The sequence below is a fragment of the Dreissena polymorpha genome, chromosome 11 (genome assembly GCF_020536995.1).
Source record: "Dreissena polymorpha isolate Duluth1 chromosome 11, UMN_Dpol_1.0, whole genome shotgun sequence".
Taxonomy (NCBI): Eukaryota; Metazoa; Mollusca; class Bivalvia; order Myida; family Dreissenidae; genus Dreissena; species Dreissena polymorpha.
In genome coordinates this window covers 2,462,756-2,483,261 of record NC_068365.1, presented here as the reverse complement: position 1 = coordinate 2,483,261, position 20,506 = coordinate 2,462,756, and the positions used below count along the sequence as shown (strand labels likewise).

At 34.5% G+C, this 20,506-nt stretch overlaps 1 protein-coding gene across 1 annotated transcript in view; it reads right to left on the bottom strand.

The window, feature by feature from the left end:
* LOC127850746 (uncharacterized) overlaps positions 1 to 20,506 on the bottom strand; it is a 67,568-nt gene that overhangs the window by 15,593 nt on the left and 31,469 nt on the right. The window contains exon 2 of the mRNA XM_052384037.1: positions 897 to 1,014. Within this exon, the coding sequence (XP_052239997.1) occupies positions 897 to 935 (39 nt within the window). The 5' untranslated portion in view covers positions 936 to 1,014. The remainder of the gene's footprint in view (positions 1 to 896; positions 1,015 to 20,506) is intronic.

The following is a 20,506-nucleotide window of genomic DNA, read 5'->3' as shown; positions in this document are numbered from 1 at the left end:
CAGATCGTAAAACAAAGACAGTTTTGCAATATATAAGTATTCGAATTCCGTTTGCGAATATCGAAATGAAAATGTATCGCCTAGAACCTTCAAACTCTTACATAATTGATAGTTCTCAAAGGCCAGTGAAAGCCACCCATCTCTCAATCGAACGAGTTACCGAAATCGTCTGAATGTCAAACAGCTAGCATGTCGACGTTTTAAACAGTTTATCTGGCTCTGGATTTTTCAGTTTATTAATGTCTCTATCTTGAAAAGATATATATAAGCCGTGTTCTGGGAAAACAGGGTGCAATATGGGGAGAATACCTTCCTGCTAGACTGGATGTTTTAGAATAAGTCTCCCTTCTAAAACATATTCCATAGACGCACAAATCGTAGAATTTCCCAGGCGTGTCGGTCCCCGTATCGTTATACCGAAATACATTACTCCCGTTGACTCATAGAAGGGCTCATATCAAGCTATGTAATACAAAGCACATGATATCCATACGGACTGCTCATTCCTGAGCGTTATATTGTGGTATGATATACACAACGCTAAATGCGTGTGTGAAGCGAAGACTCAAATGTTCCGTCATTGAAATCGTTATTAATTTTAATGCCTACTTGAAGTCCACGTACAAAGAGGAGGTATGTTATTTTGGTGGTTGCTATAATGTCTGCATGTGAATAACTTACACCATATTACTATATACTTATCAATTATATTTTTATTCGCCATTTATAGTAAGAAATAAATAAAATAAACGTAAATTTTAAATCAATAATAAGGTGATGAAGGTCTTAAGTACTTTTAATTACTTAAATCAAGAGTAATACTGATGTGTACATGTAATTGGCTCCATATCATTAAGTGAGTGGTTAGCAAGCGGTTAGCACGCTGAGGTACTCACAAATCGTTCCGGGTACTTTGAAGTACTGCTGGCGGTCATGACGATTAAATGACGTCATCAGTTCAGGTGTTCGCCGTCATAACCCGGGAAACTGGCAACAGTAGAATGGAGAACACGTCTGTTAAAACAGAAGAAGAATAATAAGGTTAATGTCAATCAGACGATTAGTAAACCACCCGTAAGATATTTTTCTTTCAGCACAATTAAAAACGAAAAAACATGTGTGTAAGTGAGACGCGTTCTGGGTAAACTTCGCTTGATGTATTTGCGTATAAAGTCGTTCCGGAGAAGCCTGTGCCGTCCGCACTTCCTTTCCGTGAAAAATTCTATTAAGCGGCAAGTGTTTTCCTAGATTGGCCTATGCGGAGTGTGCGACACATGCATTGAGCCTGGCTTTCCCGGAGCGAGGATCATCTAGAAGCTTAAGCCATGCAAACCTTTGACTAATATTTATACTTCTGTATAGGAGATGTGTTACTTGACTTAAATAAACGACTGTCGGAAGTGGCTTCGTCAAAAATTATGAATAAGTCATACAATGAACGATTGTGTGTCAGATTCCCGAACACAAGAAACTATTAAATTAGAACTGTTTGAAACAACTTTGTCTACACATTATCAATTTTCCAAACACCCTGGTTGATTCAATCAAACGCATTTGTTGTATATGTAAAAAGGGCCTCAAGACACGTTTCTGCTATTTACTACCCTTTGGTTGAAGCTAGGAAATAACCGCGCGTAGGCGATGCTGAGACATCAATTAAACTTCCAGTGTCCAATTGCTTTCCAACATCAAGTTTAAACTTTCAAGCAGAACGTCATGTGAATGGCAATAGGTCAGTGGTAAGGTAATCCGCTTGTCACGCAGAAAATCCGTGTTCAGTTTGTATGTTCAATGGTATTAAAATATCCCTTACGTTTATAAATCTTCAGGGATTAACGTATGCATAAACGGCCAAAACAACGATTAAATACTCTTAGAGAGAAAATGATAAGTCAAATTTTAGAAAGCAACTTATTATATAAAGGCATTTAGTTTGATGTTATTCTCTTTATTTATTTTCTATTGAACGATGCTTAATTGATTGCACTAGATGAGTATCCTATTCTTGAGATTGCAAACACGTTTCAGCCTCATGTATCTTTTGCTTCATCGGCGATGCAATCTAGTCAATGGAAACGGTATCCAATAGACACCCACTAGTGAAACATGAGCGTCACTCTGTTTGCGCAACTGATTGCAAACCGGAAAGTGAAAATGAAATTTGACACATATTGATTAAACTAGCGTTCAGGAAACGGGTTTTCATTTGCAGTCGTTTGGTTTCAGTACCAGGTACTTGCGGTTCTCCCCAAAATATTATGTTTTTAACTGGTTTATTATACAGTGCATTCGTAAGAAATATAAGTACGCAAACATCTTCGTTGAGAAACAATCACATACAGAGTTTCATATGTTTTTTAACGACCAAACGACGACTGCAGGAATTGGAGGTAGTGTGGTAAGGCCACCATTTGCCGTACCATTTCGTGTTAAATTACAACTACAATGTTGGTCGACAAGAACAGCTCAAAGACTACACAAAGGCTTGGTGAAATGATGATATGTTATTTTAAATGAACAAAACACATTACCGATGAAAGTCACTGGCAACCGACCTAGAAGACAGATATAAAGTTCGTTTTTAAAAGATGAAATTGTTTAATATTATGATTTTTTTTTCAAACATTATATGACCACAATCGTCCAGAATGAGTACAATAGTTGTGTGTGGGTTTTTTTTCTTTAAAAAAAATGCAACACACTTTATCATCATTAAGGGTAGTCATTATTTTATAACACTTGTTGTAGAGTTTGAAAGTTTAACCACGAGGCAAAGGAACTTCAGAACAAGGCATTACAATTCCGAAACGAGGCAATGGAGCTCCAAAACGAGGCAATATAATTCTAGAACAAGGCTATATAACTCGAGAGCGAGGCAATCGAACTCTGGAGGTCGCTGTGGTGTTCTGAATATTGTTTCCGCATAGCGATCGGCAGGTCACGGATTTAAACCCCTTTATGGGAGCGTTCTTTAGATTTCCCTCATAGACACAAAATACTGGTTATAGTCCCTGAAAACGGACTCGAGAACGTTTAAAATAAGACCCGTGCTTTCTATGCAATGGAGCTCAAATTAAAAAAAAATTAAATTTAAGTCTAGAGCGAGGCAAAATAACTCTGGAGCGAGGAAATTAAACTCTAGATCAAGGCGATGGAAATCCTGAGCGAGGCAATATAACTATAGAGCGAGGCAATATAACTATAGAGCGAGGCAATATAACTATAGAGCGAGGCAATATAATTATAGCGTGAGGCGATATGACTCCAGAGCGAGACAATTTAATTCTAGAGGGAGGCATTGATACTTATACCCTAGAGCAAGGCAATTTAACTTCAGAACAAGGCAATATAACTCTATAACGCGGAAATATTACTCTGGAGCGAGGCAATAATGCTCTAGATCGAGGCTATGGAACTCTAGAACGAGGCAATATATCTCTAGTACGAGGTATTGGAACGCCAGCAACCTTATCAGGAGTGAAACTCTGCATACTATTTCTAAATGTAACAGAATAACTACTTCCTCAGAAACGACTAAATAAAATGAAGTAAAAACACATATGAACCTATTTCCTTCTTACTTGAAAAATTCCAGAATGTACCATCATATTGCAATAAGTTCAGATCACCTTAACTTACCTCATGACGAATACGTAATGTAGTGTGTAATGCCCGGACATAAAGCTTGGATTTTTTGGCAATATTATCCAAACAACATTATTTTAATTAATCACATTTTCTAGTTAATCTGCTAAACGTTTCATTACAAATTCCTTTTTTATAAACTTGGTGTCTGTGTGAATGTAATGGAGTCACTTAGTTGTGTACTAACCATACCAACATTAATACGCTTTCGTGAAATGTTGTCGAATTCATAAAACATTTTGCGTTAATCTACACAGTCTTATATTCATATTTGATATTTACTTAATGTTATTTTAATGTTGTTTTCATAGCTATTGAATGTTGAGGATAAACATTTAACTACATTTGTATCTAAAATACACACCATGCATACCTGTTTTCGCAGAAAGGTGTTTAGTTCAACATATCATAGTTAAATAAATTATTTGACTAAAATATTGAATCCCTCACACATGAAAGAGGAATTAATATTAATAACCTACAATCACATTAAATGTTTTTATTTCATGTGTGAATAGATGTGGCATCTCATATTGGGGATTTATACGATTCCCGCATAATTTAACAATAACTTGTACTCGTTATGATAATGATCGAAATACACTATTTTTAAGGTTTTAAAAGATAGAGAAAAAACAGGAAAAGAAATTCTTATTCACACCCACTGGGCTTTTATTTAAGGCAAGTGACCAATGGCTTCTTACATTCAGGGCAATGCATACACCAAACAAAACAAAACTAATTAAAGTCGTGGTCACCGCCTTGAAAGGATAAATGCCAAGCATTAGGGCTTTAAATGTATTTGAATTCATTATTTATAAATATCAACATGCCAATGTGCAAGGCTTTCCATTCATTTTAAACTAATGACAGCTCCTTTGTATACTATTATTTGCTCTGAAATATATGGTACCGATTCGGAAAAATAGAAGAAATGTCGATGTGTTTTTCCTATGAATGATGTGTATATAATAACACTTCTATACACATGTAAATATGGATATACAATTACGATTTGATCGTCTTGAAGTCTACGAAATGCAATGACTCGTTTAAAGCCATTCCACAAAATAAATTGACCATTGTCTATGAATGCGTCACAGTGTGGCCCATCCTAGCACCTTTCCCTCCACCACAAAAACTCGTTAGTAATTGTGTGACAATCTTTTTGAGAAATCCTGCAAGCGATTCATTAACAAGTTTTAGGCCCATCCCACGCATATATCATGACCTCAACTGCGTAAGAATGTCGAGAAATGCTACTCTGTAAATATCGTTTACATCGACTTGATTGTTCCCAGTCCTAAAGATTTGCGAAGAGATACAATCATGTTGCATATTGCAATGGCTCAATGATGAATCCTCTTTTTTCGTTTAAACATTTTCTCATTTAACCGTACATTTTTATGCAAACGTTAGTCCATATGTCACATAACGGTTATTAAACGTTGATTCCGGTCACACGCTAACGAACAGGCTAATGTAAACACTTGTTCTGCATTTATTTGAAAACATACACATACAACGTTTTCTAAATAAATGCAATGAGTTAGCTTCTTATTCAGTACTCTTCGGTCTTCTGTGTCATTAAGTGTATGTCAATGTTTGTTAATTTGATTATTCTCGACTTATTATTCTACACTTAAATTACAAGCTGCCATACATTTACAATGTATACTAAGCGTGTTTGTTTATCACTGACAATGGTAGCCTTCATACTGTGACAAATCAAATGATACTGTTTCACATTTCGAGACGGGCTATCATTGGCACTTTCAGTACATTGCGTTCATTTTGTTCTCAAATCTCATACGTAACTGGATGATAATGTGTCCACCATTCTTTTGTACCATACTGTCTGCAGTGCGTTTTAAGAGAGTAAAAGGAACCTTTAAGAAATGTGTTCAAAGTTCATAAAATTCCATACATCAACAACATAAACTGACACTGTACAATTTTACAGACTTGCAGCTATATCAAACTTGCTTCAAATGTTCATAACTTATGAACAGCCGACATTGGTTGAAAGAAATAGGCTTATTCAATTACAACTGAAATTAAACGTTCACGAGACGAATAAGAAAGTGATTGTTAGGATCGTTTTATTATGATACTATGGACAAAGAGGCCCAATAAACACGTATAAAGTGTAGAAACAGATTAACCTGTGCAGTTAAAACTGGCTAGGCAGTCACAACACTTACCGAATGTATGGTTGTTGTTTTTTTCGTTTAAAGGACGTTTCTTCTTAGCGAAAATCTAGTCAAGGTGGAAAGTGTCTTACCTGATTAGCCTGTATATTCCGGTCTATTGTTCAATTGCTATCAACTTACAAATGTGAACATACAAATGTGTTACTCGAATGAAAAGGAATCTCAGACATGTTGGTATTATATCTAAATAAGTTCATATTCAACATTGGTTTCATAACTGTAACATACATTTAACGGTTAAAGATTACGGCGACCGTTACATCTAGTTAATCCAGTAGCTTTCATAATCACCAGGTACAAGTATTCGGCTTATTTCATAGCTTTTACTTTTTTGGAATTTAAAACAAAAACATAATACATACTTTGTTAGTGGATGCTTGTCGAACGATACTTTGTTTCCAATTATAATATGATATGTCAACAATCAGTTTTCTGTTGTAAGTCTGTTTTATGTTGAATGTTTGTTTTGACTGATCATTTCCGTTTGCTCTTGTCATCGATGAACATAATACAACTATATATAAACAATGATTTTAAAACCGGATTAAACAATGAATACTCAATATTTGGGGTTTCCTTTTAATAAACATATATGTATAAGTAAAAATATACAAATTTAAACAATATATTTACGTACGATCTGATACAATTTATGTAATTTAATTAAAGTACAGAAGAAAAGCGAGCTCAATTTGAGACACATTCCCAGTGGATGACGTTCACGACATGCTATATTCATAATTAATGCCTCAGGATGAAACACCAAGCCTCAGTGGAGACCAATTGCATGTTTAAATTACTCTATCCACAGAAAAAGCATTGATCGTCTTCAAGTGACCATCGCCTGACACTTTCGAAGTGCATTTACTGCCGACATGTATTTGTAAATGTGGTGAAGCACAGATAGACCAGTGTATTTTTTAAGTTGTGTATTTCAGAAATGTCGCATAACTATTACATGCCAATTTAGATCGTTCAATCAGTTCAATCATAGCAAACACTTTTATACATTTGAAGTACCATATGGCGTCCTATTTGTTTTTATACTTTCACGTTTCTCCTAAAGTTGAGAGTCTGTGGCTTTGGTAATTATGAAATAATTGATTAATACATTGAATCGAATCAATAAAGTCTGTTATTCCCTTTTAATTTAAATTGAAATTCTTTGAGGTTCTTGTTATTTTACTAGTGTGTGTTTGTGCTTAATTCTTGTCTTAGTGTTTGGCTAAACATGCCTTTCTACATTTTCAAACTCCAAATACTTTAAATTAACCGTTCCAAGGCGATGTACTCTGCCTTATCAATGCGCATACAATGACACACGAGCACTTAAAAGCTGCTACAAAATAAATAAGTTTCATGTTCGATGTTCAATATTGTAAGCCTGTGGGTCGATTGCCTTCAATAACAGACCACCGGATTGTACTACAAAATTATCTTCATATACTGATTCTGGAGTTTCATTATTGGCATATTCTTCAACAAGACTCTGTTTACAGGCTAATTTTTTTATTTAAAAAAAATACAATTGCTCTTATTGACCACACTTTTCATACTTATATTTGACGTACCGGACCCAATTTAAGTATTTAGCTCTACAGCATAAAGAAAATAATTGTAAAACTATTTGTCATCACAATATTTACGTGAGAGCGGAACACCAATGAGCGAGTGAGTTGAATGAACGAGAGAATATTGAATTCAATTGTTGTCTCGTATTTTGTTGTTCATGCAGTTCCAATCACCATGGTAGCACAACCATATCTGCGATGAATGCGATAACACATCTAGTAATCCACTAACCGCTGAAATATGAGCTGCACAATGTTCTCCATTGACGGAAACTGTTCAAGGAACTAACGGAACACCATAGATATTAATGTTATTTCTAAAGAATTAACACGTATTGATTCAATGTGGGTTGCAGAGGATTTATTCGTTCCAATATAACGCTGTTTTATTAGTTCCATTCAATATATGCCAACAGCGTCAGCGATCTGATATATTAGATAAAAATACATATTTAAGGCGTAACAAAAATAATTGTTTGTTTCCGGTGGCCCGACCCTACCTAATTTTTTGCCGCCGGTCCTAATCTTTTTTGAGCCCAAAATTCGAAAAAAATCGGACCGCGTATTTTTCGGCGACGCTCAATAAACTTGTCTACGTTATCCGCATATCATTTTTATTGTTATTGAAGCGCACGTGGTAGCTGGCCAATCAGCAATGAGTTTGCTTACATATAATATTGGGTCATTCATGCGCAGACACTGAACACTTGTAATACACAGTCAGTTGATCTTGTCGTCCGCCAACAATATAGCGGCCGATGGCAAACGTCGTATTTAAAGATTAACAAACCAAAAAGAAGCGTACAAATAAATAAATTATTTCTTAGCTGATTACTTAACACCTTTCTCCCGACTATCGATCTGAATTAAAGGATGATAATTAAATAATAAGTTCTATTTCGACGATGTTACACCTATTTGCTGATTATCGTTTGAAATTAAAAAGTGATAATTAAGTTGTTTTTTACCAACAAAAAATGCTATTGTAAAGCAATATGTCGACCAAATTGTATATTTGATAGGTTTTGCAATGTCTGCAGTCAAACGATATGTACATTTTATTTAATGTGGCAAACGCGTACAATTTTCCGGACTGTCGTTTTCGGATACTTTATTTTTCGTCGATTATAATTTATTTTCGAAGTTCTTTATAGAAGAAATAGAATGACGAATGCACATGCGGTGATACGAACGGTGTGGTTTATAATATTTTAAATTGTATTCACCTGAAAATACAATTGGAAATACTATAAAAAAGAACAATTAGTAAGGGCTCTGGATAGGGTGGGGGATCTGCCCTTTATTCCTGTTGGATTCCTGCGGCTGCGGTTCCATGACACCCGGCCTAATTTTCAGGATTTCAAATTTGGAACAATCGACAACCCCTATTAAATGTACATCTTTAAAATAACTTATGTTTGTACTTTGACAAGTACCATACTAATTATTTCTATATTGAAAAATGTATGTTACATTATGATATGTGATATGCCCTTGTTGTCATTAAAAGAAATATAAACAAGTTGATAGTAAATGTATATATAATTATTTCAAAACCAGTTTTCGCGCATCGGAAAACAAAAACCTGGTTGGCTCAAAGAAATTTTGGGACAGCGCTAGCCCTGGTAGATAGACCCCACGACACCAGTACATACTATAATCTGAAAATGTGGTCCTTTGGAAGCATAAACTGCATCCAAGAAATATAATAGCACACCCAGTTTGATTGGGTCTCTTCATGATGATAATGTTATACGCAACACCACTCGCGTCCGCCTAGCATGGCTTTTGAGCTATTTAATATATTATAAATTATAAATAATATAGTATATACTACATGATCCAAAAGGAACAGAAAGTATAACAACACTGAATCCCTATAGACACTGAGGGTCAAGCTTACTGCGACTTTAGTTATGCCTTTTATTGGTCATAAAATGGACTATTAAAGCCGTTTCCAGAAGTCAACATTAAGTTCGGAAATAAGGAAAGCAACAAATGCAAAATTAATGAACAGCAAGTTTTTATTTCATTAAAGCATTTAAATAAAGCCATATAGCATTACATACATCATCAAATTTATTGTACATACAGTTGTACACAAAACATGAGAAGAAGATGCACCATGTACGACATTTTCTAAAAAAAAATATTTTTAAAAATAAAATTATTTGCCTACCTACCTACCCTAATTTTTTAGGCCATGTCAGTGGAAACAAACATATTTTTTTGTTAGGCCTAATAAAAATAGCACATCTTAATCGCGGTCGCAACTTAAATATACATCGTATATTGTTGTATATGGTAGCGATCATGCAGGAATGGTTAGATATTGTTGCATTGAAATGTGATTATGTATTCTGCTTATAGGAATCGTCGATTTATGTGAGGGTATAGAAGTAGTGCTGGTTGTAGTGGTTATATTGGAAATGGTGCAATGGTGATGCTAGTAGTGATCGTGGTAGTGGCGCTGATTGTTGTTGAATTCATGCTGTGGTGTTTCTATGTGGATAGAGGTATTGTTGTTACTGTGGCCGCTCTATTGGATAATGTGCAATTGTGTTGCCGGGTTAATTGTTTTATATTGTCGTACTAACGTTTAGATCACAATAGGCTTCACAAACAAACAAGATCATATTGATTCTTACTACGTTAGTGGCGTAAAGTATATATTTACAAACAGGAATTATAAAATTTATACTACAAACGAAAGTCTAGATGCATTAATGAACGAGAAATTATCGTTTCCCCGCTAATTATGTTACATGATGCAAGTGAACAATTGCTTATTCACTACAGGACAATGCATACTTCGTGGGACCGAATATAAAATAATTCAATCTGAGGTATTCGCCTTAAAACTGTGGATGCAAACCATTGGAATTTTAATCGGTTATTGGCTAGCCTAGCCTCATACTTCACGGATAATTCATTACAAAACACATACGCGTACTCATTAATCTCATTGTATGTAAACCTTATAAATGTAATGCCGATGACAGAAAATTTAAAAATGACATTTTAATATCGTTAATAAAGTTCCTGAGTGTGTCGATTAAATGACGAGAGCAGTCAATACTAATCGTATGATAGTGTGTTTATTTACCATTCCAGTCTGGATTTGACTGGCCTTCTTAGCACTTTTTTCAGATATTGAATAAATTTTGAATTCATAATATCATTTTAAAACAAATGGAAAACATTAAGTTGACAATGTTAGTTTTTTTGATGTACGTGTATGGATATCCATAATTTCCATGTAATATTTTGGGGAAAAGTTCTTTTCACAAGAAAGACACACGGATATTGAAATGTTTCATTATGGTATTAAATTTCATTCATATAAATTGTGTTTGTTAATTTTTGCCACCAGTCATCGCGATTAAATGCCAGACAATTTTGACTTATAGGAATAACGCTACACAACAATTTTAACAACAAATTAATTTGTGTGAACATGCGGTTTTGTATGTAAGGCAGGTTACCTATTACCCATACAATACAGGGCAATAAACCAATTAAACACAACATTTACTAAAAGTAAGGTCATCCTTTTTAAACGGACGATACAAATCCTTTGGAATATGGGACAATTTTCCACGGGATAACCTTTAAAGTCGGCTTCATTAATTTCCATAGATATCGTCATTCGCAGTTTCAATGAACTGCATTAACTTGATTTCTCAAATTCAACCAACATATTTTATGATCAACTGACACTATTACTTTCACTTGGGACTTACGTGATGGTTGCATATTTTAACCAACCTAAAATCAAACTTTGTCCAATGACAGAAAACAGTGCCTTTTCTGGGTTTTGATATAAAGGCGGACGCTATGCAGAACATGTGTTTCTAGTTCAAACACAAAGGCAGAACAAACAACAATAAAATTACAATTCATTGTTTAATTATCTGTCCAAATACTATCAACGTAATTCAAATGCAAAAATATTTATAAAATGAAAATGACAATAGTACATTAACCTTACCTTTATCTTTCAGTGCAATTTGTTTTCTCACCCGACCATATCGGCTAAATATGCAACCCCGCATGTAGTAGTCTGACTGCAGCAACCTGAGCCTTACGATGCTCTCCTTTTACGGAAACTATTAGATTTAATAATACCACACCAGATATTATTTTATTTTCTATAGAATAAAAACGTATCGATTTAATGCGGAAATCTGTGTATGATTCGCTGTTCGGTGGTATTCAAGTACATACCAACAGCGTCATCTTCCTGCTGGTGGTTTTCAATGGTATATGCCAACAGCGTCAGTTCACTGGTTTTCCATTTTTTTGATCTCATCAACATAGTAAACATCACCTTCAGCCGGGTCGCAATTTCACAAATGTGATATGGCATTCAAAGCGTTTGTTATAGCAGATGAAGATGGTAGTCGTCCTGGTTGTAGTGCTAGTTCTAATAGTTTTTTCTAATTCTGGTGTCGGTTGTGGTTGTGCTTGGTGTGGTTGTGGTGTATAGTGATGCTGTTATTCTTCTTAAATGAATATTTGATAAAGTGGATGCGTATAGTAATGTTACACACTTTTCACACTATTCAAGTTTTTATTTAAAATATTATTACATATATTTGGGACGTTATATAAAGAGGTGCTTAATGTCAAAATTAGCCGTATTACCAGTTCTCCATGAAAAAGTGTATATTAAATACCAATTTTAGTATTTACTTTAAAAATCAAAATAATTGTTAACTTTGTGTCTACACAATATTGACGTGAAAGCCAATTAGCGAGTGGGCTGAATTCCACTTTAGTCAGTTTGAACCCACTGAAAAGTTGATTTATGATATACCCACAGTCAGTTTAAAAATTATTTATTGTTGGTTAAAAAGCGTGTATGTGAGTAGATATACATTTGCGAGCTTGTATGACTAAATAACATGACCTTGGGTGTCAATGGTAACATGCCTGAACGGGTCGTCCTTGTGATAGGTGTGAAGCCCGTATTAAAATATTATAAGTGACTGAAGCTTATGGTTAACTTACTTGCCCTTTTGCTTTTTTTCTTAAAGAAGGAAAACACATAATATAATACCATTTTATGAAATATTTCACTGCGCGTTTTCATGTGTCAGTGTTAATAATGCAAATTAATTATATTCAAAACATTCATATCACAAGCATTCGAAGCGCAATGACCTTGTATAAATACTAGTGCAAATAAGTACAAATAAACCAGAGTCTCTGACTGCGTCACAATGTTGTCCATTATTTCAAGGCCTTTTTCTTCACATGAAAGATTCACAGATTATGAGATATTGTGGTAGAGTTCGTCAAGCGCTAAATTATCAGCTTTCAGATACATACTTTTACTTAAAGTGATATTATGGGCATCTAACAGTTTATAGGTGTCTATCGCAATCGTTGTTTATTTTTGGTGTTTTCACTTCATATACACTTATATTTGTTAAGGCAGCATCAACATACTAAAACAATATACCGGATAGAGACAAATAATGCATTTGAATATCAACCGTACTTTCGTTTTGACAACTGACGAAAAGTTACGATGTGAATCTAAATTAAGTTTTAGTCATGTAAAATATCGAATATAATATATTTTTTATAAACAACTGGTAGCAAAATGAGTTGCAAATAATTGGTCGGTAACCATATTTTAAATAACTATTGTGACCTGTCAATTCTTTTCATCTCAATTCAACGGTGAAAACTTCCCATAATATCACTTTAATGGCCTTAATAGGGTAAGAAATGTTCTATTTGCATATATGGTTAATTTCGAGGAAATGCCGTGAAATATTACAAAAGTAAGTGTTTAGAATACATATTTCCATTAGCGGTTGTGCTTGCATTCCAATTAGTCAATACAGTTTCAATCACAGCGGCAGCGCTACCATATCGGCGATGAATGCGCTCTCGAATCTAGTAATTCAATATACGAAACAAGAACCCCCATTTATTACCATTCATGAAAATCCAATGTACATAATCACACATTTAACTACATAAGAGCATGCACTTAATACATAAGGAATGGCGGACATAATATTTTGTTTATAATCCACGCTGTTCAATAAAGCAGAAGTTTAACGACTTCCATTAAATTAAATGACGATCGAATTGAAATATATATGCAATTGAATTAACAACGTTAAATGTTATTACATGAAAAAAACTTTAAAAGTACTCTAGAAATGTTTCCCTTGATGATGTCTGTGGACTTATTTATATATTCAATGATATATTCCATGTCAACATGCACCCATGTTATACTTATTTCATGAGCTATTTCGAGTGCGTAAATGTTATGGATATTTCTGGTGAATGAATGATGAATACAACATTTAATCAAACATAGATATTGACCGATTGCATTAACGCACTTAAATATAGTGCTCGAGTCTGAATAGCCCGACGAGCCAACAATATGTGTGCAAAATATGTATTTGAATAACGAAGCAACGCCAACCGCATTTAAAGTAGGCAATAAAACTCATCATATCAACAACTATGAGCTAATGCAAGAAGCGTTATTGTTTCAATAGATGTAAGAACCAAAATATGATATAAAAAAAGAACGGACAACACCCTCTTGTAGTTATGAACGGACAACACCCTCTTGTAGTTATGAACGGACAACACCCTCTTGTAGTTATGAAGACTCTTCTTATCTGGAAATCCACGCAAAGACATTCGTTTCAATCTTACAAAATCTTAAAGACGGAAGATAAAAATAAAAGTAAGAAGAAACGCGCCATGTTTTCTGATTGTTAAGCATATTTAATTACTTCATCATGCAGCCAACAATGTTATGTAGATTTGAAAAAATGACTGACATTAAGTGAAAGAAACATATCAACTCATAATGAACATAGATTCTCAAAAAGGATAGAGATAGTATATCTTACGTATTAAACGTTCACTTTTGCGCTTTTTTTTTGTGTATATGTGTAGACAATTTATAATATATATCCATCTTATCAATTATACCGCTATGGCAAACATCTACACATAAAACACTCAAAGATATTTGTGGTAGCGACTCGTCTTGCAAATTGAGCCAACATCTTGATGCAGACACCTTTCACTATGGTGTTAAAATATTTACCCGGAAAGCGGAGCATGGCGGTCAAAGCAATACACAGACATCTACAGCAATGCATTTAAAATATTTTGTGTTTACAGTTAATCGCTTGGATTGTGCACTTATGCGTTTTTGTTTACCACAACAAATCAACCTATTATTGTCACAAACAGACATTGATTGATGGTAATCCACTGTTAATTTTATGACTCGGGGTCGATTTGACCCAACCATTCCTGCTTGTCCGATGTATTACCGTTTTGTTACATGTGAAAGTAGTTGTCTATAATGAGAATGTATAGTTGTTAAACATGCAAATACAAACAATCATGTAATTAGTATTGCGCGTGAGGTTAAATAAACTTGTATAATAACAAAACATGAAAAAATAGGTTACTTCTGTAAATAGAAGGACGTTTATAAAATAGCGAAATACAACACAAAAAGCCTATATAGCTGTGTAATATCGTTTGCTCCAATGACGATCGCGTGTCTGTGTATGAATTTCGACGCTAATTTATTTGAAATGCTATGTTTAATATTGATCTTTCTAAACAACTGTGTTGTGTGATAAGTCTATGTAAGGGTAAGGTTCAAGCCAATATGTTTTCCATTGACCGCGTCAAGGCGGTTACTCCGGCTTTGATAATGTTTGGTATATATGGGTACGTTGTTTAATGTCAATATTGTCATTTTTTTGCGCAATATGACATTTGGCTACCGAAAACAGATTTTCCAGGTCTCCGCTGTTTTGCATTGACATTCCGAAGCGTTGACTCTAGTTTTAAAACGCGTGTATATTTTGTGTTCAATGTATTTGTACTAGAAAACTGACCACTTGCTATCGGATGTTGACAAGAGTTTATCCCAAGGTGATGTCAGGAGTTTATCCCAAGGTGATGTCTTTGGGATTTGAGTATTCTTTTTGTTGAGACATTACACACACAATTGTAGTTGAACATGAACAAACTACGTTCTTTCAAAAGTAACAACAAAGAGCACACATTGTTTAAATAGGACAACTGCATTTTAATCTAGCCTCAATCTGAGAAAACGAGGCTTAATGCATGTGCATAACGCGTCATTGAATATTAGCCTGCGCAGTCCGAAGATGCTTATAAGGGAAAATCCTTTCCGCCTAGACCGGCTTTTCGTTTACGGGAGACTTCATTTAAATTAGAAAATACCATAATAGCGGTAGGTGTCGTATCTGAGTTGAATGTGCGAGACTGCTCAGGCTAATACGGGACGATACTTTATGCAAACATTAGGCCTCTTTTTTGCGTCTCAATTTTAATATGTGATAGACAGTATTATGTCAGCAGGCAAACAACATAGTATTTAATACGGTCATAAGGTTATTGCGGTAAACTAATATTTCCTGTGTGCCAGTTCCGCTGTCTATTAAGCGGCACCGAAGTTCTTAATAGAGAGCCATGTGTTACTTATAACTTTCAAACTGTGAAGAGAGGTAAAGTATCACTACACTGTTTTGCAAATGTCTTCACATTCAGGAAAGAAGCGTAATGTAAAATGAGGTCTTCTATTTATGACAATTAATCAAAACCAATCAGTGAAACAAAAAACATTAAACCAGTCATAAAACAAAATCTAAAAATGAATAAAACTGGGGACACCGCATGGCAACGGCCAATGCAATGCATTGAAACTTAAAACCGGTTTTAAAGAGCAACGAACCGCACACTTGCTCAGTATAATGCACAAACAATTTAGATTTAAACCAAGATTGACCCGATAACATCCCAATGCAATTTTATTTTTGTTATTTTTTTTTAAATTCAATTTAAATAAAACGGAACAACTTTGTGGTAGGAAGCAAACCATGGCACATTTATTGCAATAGTATGAGGAAAGACGAAACGAAACAAAAATGACCTACAGTTGGTCGTTGATTTGCAAACAGAACTGAAAATATTGCATCATATAAACTTATATTAAGATTGAAGCATTGCAATTAAGGAAGAAAACGCAATAATGGTTTTGAAAGTTTAAATAACATTTCTTAGTTGTGAATGTTTATCTGTGGATGTATAAAATAGTACTCGTTCAATTGTTTAAGGGATTAAAATATGACAGCCAATAACACTTATATGATAAAATTTACCTTAAACGAGGTTTATATTCTGAGAGAATTACAGTCAGAAATATGCACAACAAATGGCCAACCAGCTTTAGTAAGAGTAAATTATATTCGGTGGTGACGTAATACAATCCCGCGCTTGATTTTCTTTCATACATGTGTTTTTTAGTCACAACAGGTTGTAAGCAGTTTTATCCTGCCTTTGATTTCGTAATCTAAAATTTGAGGTCTATGATTCAAACGATGTAAGAACATCTGTAATCCTACATTTCTGCAATCCTAAGTTGAATATGATGCAATCATTTTGTTTGCAATACAATACGATACGAAGCAATTTGTAAAAACAAACAATTAAACATGTATATGTTAAGCCGGTATTGCTATAAAATATGATTCAGTCGATTCACGGGTTTTAATTGACATTAAACATAAAAATTTACATCTAAGCAAATAGTTATTATGCTTTTATGGTATACCGTAACCAAATTAGATTGGTGAATCATAGTCAAATGATTGGGAAGCAAAAAGAAATCTCACATCTATCTATCACAACAGTCAAACAATGCGAAAAAGAACTGAATATTTAACTTTTTGTCGATGACGACGACCATGTTATCAAATATTCTGAAATTAATGTTTGCAGTTCATGCAATATCAGACATCATAGGCATGTAAGATATCGACAATATAGTAATTGGTTAATATATTATTATTTCATAAGTACAACTGAGCTGCTAATATTAAATTATAGTGACTGCATTGAAGAAAAGAACATTGTCATGAGTGCCATGTACGATATTTAATTTGTTGACGTCACACTTGATTATTTGGCGACTTCTATGAGTTACGAAAGTGTTAATTAAAAAGTATTAATGGCAAACAATATTCCCAATTAACAGAATGACATATGTTAAAAAACCACCATGACACAAAAGTTTTTACCAACAATTCCCCCAAACCAACATGAATGTATTTCCTATTAGTAGGGTGACATTCAGGGCTTTTAGAAACAGGGACCTAGACACCATGTTGCAACAAGCCATGTCATATACCAAAATGATCGGGATACCTTGAAGTTTATCAGACCACCGGCATAAATTGGCATAAATCGTGGCCAAGATGGCCGCCATTTCTTTTAATATTGGGTAATGATAAGAAGATAGATATATTTTTTTCACGTACATACCAAGCTCATATGTAAGGTAAAAAATAATGAAAAAATACCGTTCATTCCATGTATCTTTCTGTTTGTTTTGAATTAAGTTGATAATACTTAACCAGATTATATTTCAACGTGAATTTAAATAACTTCTCTCTAATACCATGAATAGATTTTGCAGTCATGTTGCTATGGAAACCAGTAAAATAACTTCCAATACGGCCGCAAGGCATACAGGAAAATGTGAAAAATACAACGAAAACATGATTACCTGATAAGAGTTGACAAATATTTTATTTTGATTGATAGAAGGGTCATTATACACTTCAACCCAAAACAATTGCTACAAAATGTATTTTAACTGATCCTGTTAGGGTAGAAGGTCATATCTCAAATATCAAAAGATTACCACAATCGGACCACCGGAATTATTTTTTTTAATGGCCGCCAAGATGGCCGCAAAGACCTATTGATGATCACAGCTATTTAACTATCCAATCAAATTTGATGAATTTGGTCTCTATACATTAGTTTCAAGGGGCAAAAAACACAAACTGATCATCAGACATTGTTTAAGTTTAATATAGTACACACAAATCCAACATTACGTCAAAAATGGCCGCCAAGATGGCCGCAAAAACCTATTTATGATCATAACTATGTAACTATCCACTCCAATTTGATGAATTTGGTATCTATACCCAGGTTTCAGGGTGCAAAAAACACATTTATATCGTCATACAAAGTGTAAGTTAATTATGTTACACAGAAATCCATCACGGCGACCAAAATGAACGCAAAGATGGCCGCCAAATCCTAGTAATGACCATTACTATGTTACTATCCACTTAAATTTAATGATTTTGTTGTCTATACATAGGGTTCAGGGGGCAAAGAACACATTAAGATCATTAAACATTGTTTAAGTTTTTTTTGGTACACACAAATCCAACACAGCGTCCAAAATGGCCGCCAAAACCTATTTATGATCATAAAATATAAATATGTAACTATCCGCTCAAATTTGTTGAATTTGGTGTTTATACCCAGGTTTCGGGGAGCAAAGAACACATTATATATCATAAGACAAAATGTTAGCTCATTATGTAACACAGAAATCCAACACGGCGTCCAAAATGGCCATCAACACAATACGAAGGACCACACGTCCATAACTTGTTACTCAAACGTTATGGTTGTTATGTAAAACGCCATAGTTTAGGAGACAAGGAACACTTTAATCCAATTGAGGTTATTATTAAGCAGTTGAATAATCATAAAATCCAATTTACGACATTTGGAAGAGAGAATGAACTAGCATATGACTCCATGATAGGATCAGGTTTTACTAACTTATGAAGACTTTTTTTTTATCGTTGCTGAAAATCATTGAAGATTATTTACAGCCTGATTAAGCATGAGTTTTTTCAAAAGGTAAATATTATACACTTTGTATTCCTTTGACTATTTATTTACATCAGAGCGGAAGTAGATGGTCTTATTGTCCCTTTCGGAGTAATGCATGATCAAGATGAGCAAATATGTATCCTCGCCCGTCAACGTTTTGGTGCTACGACGATTTCAACGTCTGCATCCCCTGAAGACAGAACAACATAGCATCCCATTTTAGTCAAAGTTGTGCTGATCAGATCAATCATGCCGGCCTTGTTTCTGTCATGAGACCAAAAATCTTTCTTTTTTACATAAGCATTCTGTTTCTTTGCTTTCACACTATGATTCACTTTTGTTTCATCGTCTCAGATGCGTGCTATATTTGTTATAATGACCGTCTTCGTAGCCATCGAACCCGAATGTCGCTTGTCCGTAATGCCTTTCTCTGAATCTATATAAGACTCGGCTATTGTGGTATATGAGTCGCCCTTCTCCATGGTCAACGATGCAGCAGTTCTTCCATCTTTCACCTCTTAACTTCATGTTTAACTGCCACGACCTAGCCCTCCTATTCTTAATTTGCGTCATGTTGAGCTGATGAACTTTGTTTTTTATTCGTAGTTTAGCTTCCAAATATTTTTGTGATAATGTTATATACAGTTCCTTTAGAGATGGCTAACATAGACGACATCTCACGTTGGGTCGGTGGATTAACTTTGGCGATCATACGACTGTTTTTTTCTGATGACGTTCGGTGTGGCCACATTTCGACGATATCTAATACCCTTTATATATTGTGCCAACAAGTGAAAATATGTGGTAAGATCGATAATTTGTCTGTATTTTTGACCTTTTACCTTTGATATGACCTTGAACTTGACCTTCGAAGATGACCTGAATGCATCACATTTTGAGTACTTCTAATATAAACAATTTCCACCATTATATTAATTTGTATCATTTTTATATCAGGACGTATCCCTATGTTTTGATTACTATTCTGTACAAACAAAAATAGTGGCCATCTTGGTGGCCATCTTGGATATCTTAGCTCGCCACCATTTATGCCAATTTATGCCGGTGGCTTAGTAAACTTCAGGCTATCACGGTCATTTTGGTATATGACTCAGCTTGTTGTAATATGGTGTCCAGGTTACCTCTTGAAATACTGGCCGTCTTAGCTGAAAGTCACCCTACCATATGTGAAACCAACTTTAAATACATCCGCCGTTGTGTCGTGTTTTTCCTTGAAAAGCCCGTAATAAATCGGAACCCCTTCCTCAAATTGATTAATACCACCAATGTTCATGGTTGCGTTTCATGTCTCTAGCAAACTGTGCGAAAAGGTTATGC